This window comes from Rhincodon typus, chromosome 20 (assembly GCF_021869965.1).
Source record: "Rhincodon typus isolate 14 chromosome 20, sRhiTyp1.1, whole genome shotgun sequence".
NCBI classification, from domain to species: domain Eukaryota; kingdom Metazoa; phylum Chordata; class Chondrichthyes; order Orectolobiformes; family Rhincodontidae; genus Rhincodon; species Rhincodon typus.
The window spans coordinates 28188951-28202988 of NC_063351.1; the positions used below are offsets into that span (position 1 = coordinate 28188951).

The window sequence follows — 14038 nt, forward strand, 5'->3', positions numbered from 1 at the left end:
ACTCTACCAGGCATTTTTTGGAAATCCTTGTAGCTAATATCAACAGCAACACCCTAATCAAACCTGTCTGTTACCTTTTCAAACAAACCAGCAAGTCAGCTGAACACAATTTTTCCCTCACAAAATCCATGCTAGCTCTCCTTAATTAACCCACGTTCGTTCATGTGACTATTAATTCTATACAGAATACCCCACTACCGAAGTTAAACTGACTGGTACATAATTGCTGTGCTTATTCTTACACTCTAGAACATAGTCTTTGCAATTCTCTAGTCCTCTGCGACCACGCCTGAATCTAAAGAAGGCTGAAAAATTATGGCTAGTGTCTCTGCAATTTGTACTGTCACTTCCCTCAGTACCTTTAGATGCATCTCAGTTAGCCTCAAAGCAGAAGGGTTAGGAATTACGTTGAAAAGGTGATTAAAGAAAGCTGAAAATAGCATAAGTTCCAAATAAAAATATATTAGAGAAAAGAAGTCCCAGAATGATAGGAAATAGGGTTTGACATATGTACCTGGAAATCATAGATCCTTTGTCCAAATTGAACTCGCTGCTTCAAGTAAGGAATAGTGCTATCAAAGCATCCCTGTGCCAACCCAAGCATCTGTAGAAGATAAAACTTGAAATATATTATTGCCTAAAAGAGACAGCAAAATTTAGTGTTTTTCATTTAAAGCATTCCCCCTGTTATATTCTGGGTTCTATAATAAGAATGCTGACCATTTTCCAACTAGACCAATTGACACCACAGCAGAGACATGTATAGCACACTAGGATTGACTGGGATGACACAGTGGTTAGCACTTCTGCCCCACAGCACCAGGGACCCAGGTTCGATTCCAGACTTTGGCAACCGTGACTGTGGAAGTTGTACGTCTCCCTGTATCTGTGTAGAAACCTTAAAGATCTGAAGGTTAGCTGTGTTAGCCATGGTAAAAACCATGGGCGGTTTTGGGTGACACAGATGGGGTGCGTTTGATTGGGATGTGGACTCAATGGACTGAATGGCTTCTTTCAGTGTGATACGGTGGCTCAAAGGTTAGCACTGCTGCCTCACAGAGACCTGGGTTCATTCCCAGACTCGGGTGACTGTTTGTGTGGAGTTTGCACATTCTCCAAGTGTCTGAGTGAATTTCCTCCCACAACCGGGTGCTCCGGTTTCCTCCCACAGTCCAAAGATGTACAGGTTAGGTGGATTGACCATGGTAAATTGCCTATGGTGTCCAGGGATGTACAGGTTAGGTGGGTTAGCCGTGGAAAATACAGGGACAAGGTAGGTTAGGGGATGGGTCTTGTTGGGCTGCCCTTCAGAGGATCCGTGTGGGCTCAATGGCCTGAACGGTCTGCTTCCACACTGCAGAGATTCTATGAGCCTATATTCAGCTACTAAATACAATAACAAAGCATATATATTTAATTTCAGCATATTTTAAAATCTTTACCACATGGTATAGAACTTCTTATAAGTAACTGCAGTTTAGCTCACACAATAGTCTGAAGTTGCAGCCATTGACCCACTCTAAGAATGTTGTCCTTGAGTGGCATTAGGTTCCCGATAGAAGTTTACATATCTGCAATCATTCTAGACATGCATAGCTCCACAAACCTGCGCAGCAATCCCAATCCTGCCTTCATTTAGCATTCCAATGGCATATTTGTACCCTTGTCCCAGCTGTCCCAAAATATTACTCTCTGGAACCTGCAACACAGAAGTAAAATGTGATCCACTTCAGAAGGAAAAAAAATACATGCCAACAAATGCTGAATCATTGAATATAATCAGTGAATGGTTCTAGCACCAAAGGAGGCGATTCAGTCATTGTGGCTGTGCGGGCTCAATAGGAGTAATTCACTTAATGCCACTTCCCGTCCTTTTCCTTGTCAGTCTGCAAATATTCTTTCTTCAGTTAATGATCCAGTTCCCTTTTGAAAAACATGACCGAATCTGTCTTCACCACAATTCTCGGGTAGTGTATACCAGATCCTAACCACTCTTTACACAAAAAGATTTTCCTCATGTTGCCATTAATTCTTTTACCAATCACCTTAAATTAGTGTATTCTAGTTCTTGATCCTTCCGCAAATAGAAACAATTTCTCCCCATCTTCACTGTCTCTCAACAATCGTTTCTCTAAGGGCAACTGGCCAGCTTCTCCAATCTATCCAAGTAGCTGAAGCTCCTCAGCCTGCAAACTGTTCTCTGGAATATTGTACAACGGCCCAAGTCTTTGGTCTGCAGATAGTCGGGATTGGGTGTAGCCCCAAAGATTCACTTTTGAAGTCCCAGTGCAATAAACATGCAGAATTGTCTGGAAAGTTTAAACTTACAGCTGCCTGGAACTCTGAGAAAGCCTCTGAGTTGGAGATGGAGATTTCTGAGCCTTTTAAATTTACTTACCAGGATAGTTACCAAGAAAACGTTAGACCTATTATTACAGTTCCAACTCCAATTAACTACACAGTTGACTCCTTTTGGACCTCCCAACTCCCTCCCCGACACCCCCATCCCAACCTCATCATCCTATCCACCCAGCCACCCTACTCAGCTGACATTCTGCTACACTAGCATTCTATCTAGCTAGTGTACTACTATCCCTACTCTGTTGATACCCTACCACCTTACTCCTCTGCCACTCAATCCTCTTACCTCACTCTCCATATCCACTATCAAAACTACACATTGTTATAAAGAAGAGATTGACCACCCTCTCAGAACTAAAACTGAAACCACCAAAGAGGAGTGCCTTGCCCAATAATCTGTTAGAAAGGAGTGGGAAAAGTGGTGGTACAACCTGCCTTTCAGCAATTTCTAGTGGTTAACTAAAAGAAATCCCTGACACTCACTGTAAAATCAACAAGTAATGATTTATTTATCTAACATTAACAGTGAACAAATTAACTAAACTATTAATAAACTGAATAAACCCCTTCTAACTATTAACTATTCCCAAATAAAACCAGATTTTAATGGTATGCTGTTTGAATAAACACAAGTCCCACTTTTATAAAATAAAATAGAATTTAGTCTTTTGAAATTACAGCCAGGTTACGTCTCTTCCAGAATGCTCTGTGCCTTTTCCGTCAAATGTTCTGTCAGGAACGCTTTCTCCATCGATTCTTTGTCAGGAATATTAACTAGTTGTGCTGTAGGTACCTTTGATTTAGATGGTGCTTTCTCTTAAACTTAGAGATATCTGCGAGAGCCAGCAATTCTCTCTTGAGAGCTGAGAGCTGTTAACTCTGGCAGATGGCAGTTCATTCTCCTGTCTTTGCCCAACTGCTCCCCATATCAATATTTCTTACATTAGGATTGATCCTATGTTGTCAAAACCATCAGATTTAAATTTAATTGTTTTTTGGTATCCAAGTGCCTGGTTCAAATTGATTGACTAAATTAAAAACTTGTACTGGTAACAAAACAAAACTGCTGCTTCACCTGCTAACTGTACGGCCTTTTGATACAAATGTTTCAATTCAGGTGCTCTTTGTGTACTTTCAAACGTTCAAGGTGCTCACAGATTTTTTTCAATCTCTAAGCATGGAAAAGCACATCATCTTTTAAAGAGATCACGCACTGCTTCCCCCCAAACATTTTACAAACACCAAATTCTAACTTGCTGCCTCCCGATTCGTAAGTACTCTACTCAACTTTGCAACAACATTCACTTATTCACTCATCTAATCACACTAACACTAAAGAAATTCTGGGATATTCAAACTTTACTATTATTATTTCAAACACAGCAGAATATGACAGTTAATGCCATTTAAAAAAAGGGATTTGGCTTCTTCTGCGCTGTGTTAAGGCCTGCTTGGTTTTCTACAACAGAGGTCCCAGGGAGCGGCCAGCTTTAGGAGTCTGATCTGAAAGATGCCAGCAGGCAAGTGTGCATATTTTTCCTGTAATTAGCATTGGTCAGAACTATTCCAACAAGAATTGGGCCAGTAAATAAGCAAAATCGGATAAAATAGAAGGACTGATAATATTATCAGCTATTTCAGACAGTTAAGCTATTCTAAGTTGGAAGGTTTTGATAGCAGTTGGATGAGAAAGCAGTGGAATGTAGAAAATGAGACAAATTCATAAACCATGACCAAATGGCAGCATAGTTCTTGCATCCAATATATTTGAGGGTCTAGAAGCAAGTAATCAAGTTAGCCGACAATCTGGGTAGAATATTCCCATTTTGTTAATATTTTGTTGAGTGAGATTCATAGCTTGGAGTGACTTTTCTCATGTAATCTCCTGTTCATCACCTCCTTAATTATGCAATCGGGTTCTTGGACACTTTGGTCATGGTAAAGGGCTTGCCACAGTTGGACTTTCTGGCATTCATGGTGCTGACACCATATTTAAAGCCTAGCTACATACTACTTCAGAAGCTGCAAGCCAGGAATTGCCTCAGACACTACTGTGTTTAATTGCTATCACAAAGGATATAGTACAGAGGAAAGAAAAGCTTGCTGCATTACAGATAGGCGCCTCAAGGCATTGCTGGAGGAGGTCAGTCCTTTTTCCTGAGGAGTGCCACAGGAGGTCACACCATCAGACCAACATAGCAATTGACCTAAATTGTAGCCTGGATTAGGGTTGTGCCCCGGGTGAACAGGGAAGCTTAGCAGTGCAAGAAGAAGGTCGATGAACTCTGCGATCAAAAGGGCAAGTACCAACATCATCTTTCTGCCCCCTCACAGGGCCACCAGTCACTAAAACTCAGTCACTGTATATGCCTCTCACCAAAGTTAATTGACTACAACTCTCACTATTGTATACATCATGTGCACTCAATTGTTCTCAAGCAGATCATCCTTGCAAAATCCTGATCTGTGTGTTCTTACTTACTGGAGAGCCTCACTATCTCTCCCGCTCATGCATCAAAACTAATTGCTCTTCCATTCATTTCCATCATACTCAAATCCTCATCGTATTGTGGGAAAAATTGTGAGAAAAATTATATCTTCACAGCACCCCAATTATCCTACTTGTAATTCTTGTACTGCTTGCACTTGACCAGGAGGACTGACCACGCCTCAATTCCCAGACTACACTAGGACTAAGCGCCTGACTGACCATGGCCAATGCCCTTGACTGAAATCAGACGATCCCTTTAACTGACTGCAGCGGTACCTCGAGTGAGTATTGTCCTCCTTCACCTCACTAAGGACTGCTACCTTCGACTTTCCCACATCACCATTTGCTTGAAATACATATAACATGTTTATAATATATTCTGCTGACAAATGCTTCAGGTATGTCATTGGCATAGTTCAGTGCTGCACAGCAACACGTCTACCCCCTTGACTGCTCACTGCATCCCACTGTCACATTCTGCTTTCGTGCCCTCCCTACTAAAAAGCCACAGAGACCGGCAGCATGTAGTTTAACAGTGCACAATATGAAACAGACACAGGCTGGCAGACTCCAAGTAAATGATCACTAGGAAAGGAAGCTAAGAGCCGCAAAATGCATCCTGTGCAGATGCACAAGATGTTTGTATCCTTGCATGTAAAGTGACTGGCAGAAGCTTGCAAGTCATAGATGTCTCTGAGATCCAAAGTGTTGAAGGGCTGAAGTTGTGTGAATTGGTCAAAGGGCAGGCATGATGTAGTGAGGCTGGTAGTTTGCTGCTGCTGACTCACTTGGACATGGTGCATGCTGTACCATTGTTATAAACAGGCAGTTTAAGCATGCCTGGAACAAGGTGTGAGCTGCAGCCACTAGCTACTGGTTCAGTTTTACCTGTTGGGAATATAGACCATTCAATTTCTAGAGAAAGGAGAGGATTAGAAGTGGCATCTAAATCAAGTGAGTTGTAAATGCAAGGAAATATGGTAATCACTGCCCAATGGCAAGATTCTGACATTGCCATTCATGGATCGAAGGAAAAAAATCAGAAGTGCTTTTACTGACATCAAGATTCTGATGTTTTCATCTTCACTGTATTTCCCACCTTTCTCACCATTGTTTATGTCACGACAAGGAGGTGAATATTCCTACCTCTGCTTTCTCTAGAACTCTAAACCTGGATCTGCACAGTAGGAATCAAAATCAAACTAGAGTAGGACTCTTCAAAATCGTGAGAGTGACTGAGGATTCAGAAAAAAATTTAGCTCCTGGAACAGTACTTTTCTTAAGGGTGGCTGCTTCGTGGAATTCAACAGGAGACTATTGGGGCACAGTGGGTAGATTAGTGATGGTGGTGCAGTAAGAGAGAACAATAGAGGTAAGGAACCTGAGTCACTCAAGTTCACTAATATTGGTGCATTTGGTGAAATTTGAATTCAATTAATAAATGTGGAATTAAAAGCCAGTCTAACGAAGGTCACTAAACTATTGTTAATTTTCGTAGAAACCCACCTCAATCACCTAAAGAAGAGGAAAAATTAGAAATCCTTGCTTGGACAGCCTAAACGTAGTGCCAGACCCACAGCCATGTGGTTGACTCTTAAAAACCCTCTGAAATGGCTTAGCAAGCCTCAGAGTTGTATCAAACCACTATCAAGTCAATAAATTAATGCAAGTGGATGGACCAACCACCATTGACCAAATAATCGGAAACAACAATAACAAATTCAGGCTCAACAACCCGCAAAATCCTCCATATTAACATCTGCGGTCTTGTGACAAAATTGGAAAAGCTGACCAATAAATTGGTCACCAACAGTCATTCTCATAGAATCATATCTTTACAGACAATTTCTCAGAGTCCTGTGAGCAGAACAGATCCAATAAAGATGGTGGCAGTGGAGAGATAGTTGCCTTAGGAGTTCTTAACACTGACTCTGCATGCCTTGAAGTCACATGGCATCACATCAAACATGGGCAAAGAAATATCTTGCCAATTATTACCAGCTACCAAACCCCTCAGCTGATGAATCAGTTCTATTCCATATTGAGGACAACTTGGAGGACACACTTAATGCAGAAACAGAACAGAATGTATTCTGGTTGGGAACTTCAATGTCTATCAACAATAGTAGCTTGGCATCACCACTACTATTGAGCTGGCAGAGTCCTAAAGAACATAGTTGTCGACTGGGCCTGGGTGACATGTCCATCCTGGACATCCTCCAGTGTCACAATGACACCACCTACAAACTGGAGGAGCAACACCTCATATTCCACCTCGGGAGCCTACAACCCGATGGCCTAAACATGGAATTCGCCAGTTTTAAAATCTCCCCACCTCCGGCCTCATCCCATGTCCAACCCTCCCTCTCATCCCCGCCTCCTTGACCTGACACAACCTGTCCATCTTCTCTCCCACCTATCCACTCCACCCATCCCACTGACCAATCCCCACGATTCCCTACCTGCACTCACCTATCACCATCCCACCTACTTTCCCCAGCACTACCTCTCCTCTATTTATTTCCCAGCTCCCTTCCCCCTCCCCATTCCTGAAGAAGGGTCCCGACCTGAAACGTCAACTTTCCTCTGATGCTGCCTGGCCTGCTGTGTTCCTCCAGCTCCACACTGTGTTGTTTCTGACTCCAGCATCTGCAGTTCTTGCTATCTAGAAAGGCCCAAGACTGTTTTCTGCTCTATGTCCGATAATAGTGGCATGTAGTTGATTTGTTGAAAATTGTGAACTATCCAAGATTCATGCTCACGACTGTCATATAGTGACCTCTATTGGAAAAGTAAATGCACTACTGCCAGATAAAAATAGATTAGGTTTGGCTGTGGTTCCTCATGGTCAAAGCAGTCTATCAATAGTGAAGAATTATGGAAAATTACCACTTGGCCAAAGTACCTGCAGGTGACATGTATTCGCGGAACCACATTTGAACAGGAGTCCATTACTATGCAGAGTATGAAAATTAGCAAATAAATGGTCAGAGCCTACCTTTCTTATGTATAACATGACAACATGTGCTAACTACAAATTTGAAAAATGTACCTTTACATTATCAAAATTGACTGCACAAGTAGATGATGCACGAATTCCAAGTTTATCTTCTTTTTTTCCCACTTGAAGGCCTTCAGTGTCTTTATCTACAATGAAGCATGTGATCCCCCTGTATCCCTGGAAGTACAAGACAATAACTTAGGAACATTAAACTAATTTTAATAATATTTGTAATAAAGAAGTCTAGTAAAAGGTTTTCTATTTCACAAAGGGATAGTTTCAAACCTGGTCACACAATAACTCAGTGGCCATGCAATTTAAGTGTGGTAAGGGGTGGGTGTGGGGGTGAGCAAGGTTTGATGCTGTCTCAATTTGAATAATGCATTAGTAAAGAAAATCTTAAGAACAGAACTACAACTATAACTTGGCTTTTAGAAATAAAAGTAGCAATTCAATGCAAGGGAAACTGATATTTTGTTTTTGATTTCCGTCAAAACTGCCAAAATTATATTAAGTTATATTGACCAGGGACCAATATTTTTTTTGTTTTAAGTGAATAAAGTTACATATACTAGGTACTCATTAAGGGAGCAAAGCCAAAAGATTTGACTGTTTTAAACAAATGAATTAAAATTTACTATAAAGTTAAGAACAGTAAAAACAATCTGCAATGATTACATAAGTTATACTCCATCCAGAATTAACATGAGGTAAATATGGGTAACTATGGTTGAATACCCCACAAAGCACATCAAATAGCAAATGCAGTCAAGGTACATCCCACTTAAGTGTTAGTAACACTGGGTAACCACGTCTCATCAAAACATTTTCTCCTTTACAAGGGATCCAATTCATCACTGATTGGCTGCATTCTGTTCCCAAGAACCTTCATCACTAAGCACATTAGCATGTAAAGTTCAAAATACTTTATTTATTTCTATCAGATGCTCGGAGTCTAAGATTTTATGATAATGAAGAATGAATCTTAATATTTTGATTGCATGTTTAGAATCACAGCCTTATCACGACTATTACCTTAGGAGGGTCTGGCACTGCAGTTTGGAGTCCGTGAATATCACATCCATCATAGGACGCAAAATTCTTGTAACTAGTATACATTTGAGATTTATCATTACCTTTATCCTCTTCGTCAAAAGTAATTTTAAGGGCTGTGTTTTTCAGTTTTTGGCAGTTCATCACATTATAATACTTTGACTCACATGTGAAAGAACCAATTAACTGTCGGGCAATCTTGACCTCTACTTGCCCATTATTACTGAAACAGTTCCATGTTACATTGCAATGGCCAGATCAGTTTTAATTGTTTAATGTATTTATGTTTGTATCCCATATCTGGGCCATTTCAAACGCAAGCAATCATTGAGTTTTCTATTTGTTGCATCTCAGCAGAAACTCCCATTTGTTCCATGAAGGTGAAAAGAAATAACTGTTTCTCAGAATGTTCTCAAGACAGTCGTTATCATATTTCTGAGAACACCAGTTAAAATGAACACGGTCTTGAAGAGATGCATTGGCTCAACCCAGCAATTTACATGCCAGTACTGATCCATAGATCAATTGATTGAATTGCGTCAATCTGTTAAAATGCATGATATATTCCTCCATGGGTGTTTTTCAAAGTTGGACAATGTCTCATTGGCATTGAACAGATTACGCTTCTTGTAGATGTCATCCAGGAACTCTACTACAAGGTACAAATTTTCATTGCTATCCATCTGACAGGCATCTTCTTGCCAAATATTTGCTTCAAATTTCTTTTTTTTTGTAGAAAACGATGGTAGAAGGAGTGAGGTCATGCATTTTGAGAGGATTAGTAACACATGGGAGTAGATTATGAATAGTAAGACCGTAGAAATACAGAGAATCATTGGATCTTTGTGTGCATGTTCATAGAGCTTTAAAGACAGCAGGTAGATAACATGGTTATAAAGGCATTTATATACTTGCCTTTAATAGTTAAGGCATCAATACAAGAGCAGGGAGGTTGTGATAGAGCTATATAAAACACTAGTTAGGCCATAGCTGGAGTGCCGTGTGTAGTTTTGGTCACCAGAGGACTACAGTGCAGTTAATGTGATTCCGTTATTCTAGACGGGTGGTAAGGATAAACCAAGGAACTATGGCCAATGAGTCTAATATCAGTGGGAGGGAAACTTTTGGAAAAAGCTCTGAGGGACAGATTTAATCTTCACTTGGAGAGACAACGATTAATGAAGGATCATCAGCATGGGTTTGTCAGGAAGAAGACTGGATCTAAAAAATTTGAATTTTTGGAGATGGTGACTAGGTGTGCGGATGAGGGCAGTGCCGCCGATATAGTTTACATGGACATCAGTAAGGTTTCTTCAAAGATCTTGCATGGAAGACTGGTCAGAAAGATAAGAACCCATGGGATCCAGAGCAATTTGGCAAATTGAATCCACAATTGACTTAGTGGCTGGAGTCAGAGGGTGATGGTCAAAAGTTATTTTGTGACTGAAAGTCTGTGTCTACATGTGTTCGGTCCTGGGTTCATTTCTGTTAGTACTGTATATTAATGATCTAGACTTGAATGAAGATGATATGATCAATAAGTTTGCAGATGACATAAAACTGGTGGCATGGTAAATAGTGAGGAGGAAATCCTTAGACTACAGGACCATATAGATGGGTTGGTCATATTGGCAGAACAGTAGCAAATGGAATTCAATCCTGAAAAGTGTGAGATGCTGCATTTTGGCAAACGAACAAGTCAAGGGAATACATGATGAATGGTAAGACACTAGGAAGAACAGAGGGTCAGCGGGATCTTGACGTACATGCGCACAGATTCTTGAAAGCAGCAGTACACGTTGATAAGGTGGGTGAGAAGGCATTTGGATACTGGGCTTTATTAGTTGAGGCACTGCATTCAAGAGCAAGGAGATTATAATGGACCTGTATAAAATGTTAGTAAGTCTAGTTCTGATCGCCACACTATAGGAAGGATGGATTGCACTAAATGAGACGCACCAGGATGTTGGCTGGGCTCATGCATTCCAGCGATGAAGAGACAGAAAATAAGCTGGGATTGTTTTCATTAGAGCAGAGAAGGCTGACTGGAGACCTGATTGAGGGGTACAAAATTATGACGAGGATAGACAGGGTCGATAGGAAGAAACATTTCCCCTTAGTAGAGGAGTCAATAATCAGAAGACATCGACTTAAATTTAGGGTAGGAGGTTTAAAAGGGATTTGAGGAACAAAAATCTTTTCACCCAAAGGTGGGGCTATCTGGAACTCACTGCCTGAAAACATAGAACATAGAACTGTACAGTACAGGAATGGGGTCCTTCGATCCAACTGTTGTGCCAAACATGACACCAAATTAAACAAATCTCTTCTGCCTGCTGTTGGTCCATATCCTCCGATTCCTTGCATATTCATGTGCTTAACTAAAAGTCCCTTAAAAGCCTCTATCGCCTCTGCCTCCACCATCATCCCTGGCAGCACATTCCAGACTCCTACCATTCTGTGTAAAAAAACTTGCCCCTTACCTCTCCTTTGAACTTTCCCCCTTTCACCTTAAATCATGTACCCTAGTATTAGACATTTCAACACTGGGAAAAAGATTTTGACCGTAAACCCTATCAATGCATCTCATAATTTTACAGACTTCTGTCAAGTCTTCCCTCAGCCTCCGCCATTCTAGAGAAAACAACCCAAGTTTTTCTAGCCTCTCCTCATAGCTCATACCCTCTAATCCAGTCGGTATTCTGGTAAACCTCTTCTGCACCCTCTCCAAAGCCTCCACATCCTTCCTATAATGTGGTGACCAGAATTGAATGCAATACTCTATATGTAGCCTAATCAAGGTCTTATAAAGCTGAAACATGACATCCTGACTCTTGTACTCAACTCCCTGCCCAATAAAGGCATGCATGTCAGAAGCCTTTTTTACCCCCTATCTACTTGCATGGCCACTTTAAGGGAGCTAAGGACTTGAAACCCCAGATTCCTCTGTACATTAATGCTGCTCAGCATCCTGTCAAAAGAGTGGCAGAAACAGAAACATTTAAGAAGTGTTCAGATAAACATTTGAAACACCATAACATACATTGATACAGGCTAAGAGCTGAAAAATGGAATTAGAATAATAGGTGCTATGTGACTGGTATGAACATGATGGGCTGATGGTGCTCTTTCCATGATGTAAAAGTCTACAAAGTTTATAAATATAGTTATACTTCATTTCCTCATTAATAGGGTCATCCATTTAATTCTTCCACTGATTATACAGTTCACATTTCTTGTCTGAAACTTATTTTCTGAGTTTCCAAACTAATCTTTTGAAATGCTACCATGATAAATTCCAGAAAAATCAGCTGTTGAAGGATGGAACTGGAGGCAATCTGTACTTCATTTTATTTGTACCATTTACTTCCAGAATTACAACTTACAAGCATGTACTTCCTAAACCAACATAAACTACTTCAATCTGTGTCTATTTACAGATTCACTAGTAATACCCATTTCCTATCACTAAGTAGTATTGAAACAATTAACATCCAGCACCTCCAGAATTGGCAATTTCTTTGCTCTCCCAGTGAACTCCAGAGATGAGGCGAGAGTAACAGGGGCAAATTCTCAGCTGGTTGGAGTCATACCTGGCATATAGGAAGATCATGGTTTTTGGAGGTCAATCATCTTAGCTCTAGGACATCTTTGCAGGAGTTCCTCAGGCTACTGTCCTATGCCTGACCACCTTCATCCACTTCATCAATGACGTTCCCTCCATCATAAAGGTAAGAAGTCGGGATGTTTGCCGATGACTGCACGATGTTCAGCACCATTCTTGACGCCTCAGATACTGAAGCAGAGCGTGTACAAATACAAGAAGATCTGGATAATATCCAGGCTTGGGCTGACAAGTGTCAGCAATAGCAATCTAAACACCAGCCCTTGACATTCAGTGGTGTTACCATCACCAAATCCTACACTACCAACACCTTTGGGGTTACCATTGACTAAAAACTCTATACGACTTATCACATAAACACAGCAGCTACAAGAGCAGGTTGGAGGCTAGGAATACTGCAGTGACTAACTCACCTCCTGACTCCCCAAATCCTGTCCACATTCTACAAGGCAAAGTCAGGAATGCAATGGAATACTCCTCACTTGCCTGGCTGGGTGCAGCTCCAACAACATTCATGAAGCTCGACACCATTCTAGGACAGAGCAGCCTGCTTGATTGGGGCCAGAGCAGCCTGCTTGATTGGGGCCAGATTCACAAGCATCCACTTCTCCCCCACTGCTGAAGCTTGGTACATCAGTGTGTACTATCAACAAGATGCACTGCAGAAATTCACCAAAGGTCCTCAGACAGCACCTTCCAAACCCATGACCACTTCCATCTAGAAGGACAAAAGCAGCAAATACACAAGATCACTACCACCTACAAGTCCCCTCCAAGCCACTCACCATCCTGACTTGGAAATATATAGCTGTTCCTTCACTGTCACCATGTCAAAGTTCTGGAATTCCCTCCCGAAGTATATTGTGGGTCAACTGACAGCATGTGGGCTGCAATCGTTCGAGAAGGCAGCTCACCACTACCTTTTCAAGGGCAACTGGGCATGGGTAATAAATGTTGGCCTAGCCAGCAACACCAGCATCCTGTGAATGAATGAAAATAAGTACAAGTGCTTGTTAATATGAGGGCTTTAATAAGACTATGCACAAAGTATTAGGGACACAAGCACAGTTCACTGAATTTTAACTGGAAGAAATGACAAATGATTGAAAACCCATTCAGGTACAGAAAAAGCTCTCCGAATGACCTAAAATGAAATTAGGGGTTGGCTCCAAGGCACTTAATGTCGAAGTTATTAACGAATGTGATTTCCAATATATCGGCCAACATGACAGTAGATATGCAACAAGGAGATCAATGAGGAGAATTTCACTTTGATGGATATTTGATTTTTTTCTGACAAAAATCAGCAAAGTCAGCAAGGTTTCTATAAGAAATGGAAAAATTATTCTTTTTCAAAAAACAAAAACTACTTGGGGCAAAGGAAGGGGGAGGTTGCCTGTAAATCTGATATGAACTTCCAACCTCAGGAGCAGAGTAGCAGGTATAGGCCAGGGGAGACAAACAGGAGGCTGGAAGAACATAGCAAGCCAGGCAGCATCTGGAGAAA

General features: G+C 41.0%; 1 protein-coding gene across 1 annotated transcript in view; it reads right to left on the minus strand.

Moving 5' to 3' along the window:
* The window catches only part of acadsb (acyl-CoA dehydrogenase short/branched chain), a 60562-nt gene that overhangs the window by 11039 nt on the left and 35485 nt on the right, over positions 1 to 14038 (minus strand). Inside the window, exons 6-8 of the mRNA XM_020527487.2 lie at positions 7905 to 8030; positions 1607 to 1699; positions 515 to 604 (exon numbers count right to left, since the gene is read on the minus strand). Coding sequence (XP_020383076.1) covers positions 515 to 604; positions 1607 to 1699; positions 7905 to 8030 — 309 coding nt within the window. The remainder of the gene's footprint in view (positions 1 to 514; positions 605 to 1606; positions 1700 to 7904; positions 8031 to 14038) is intronic.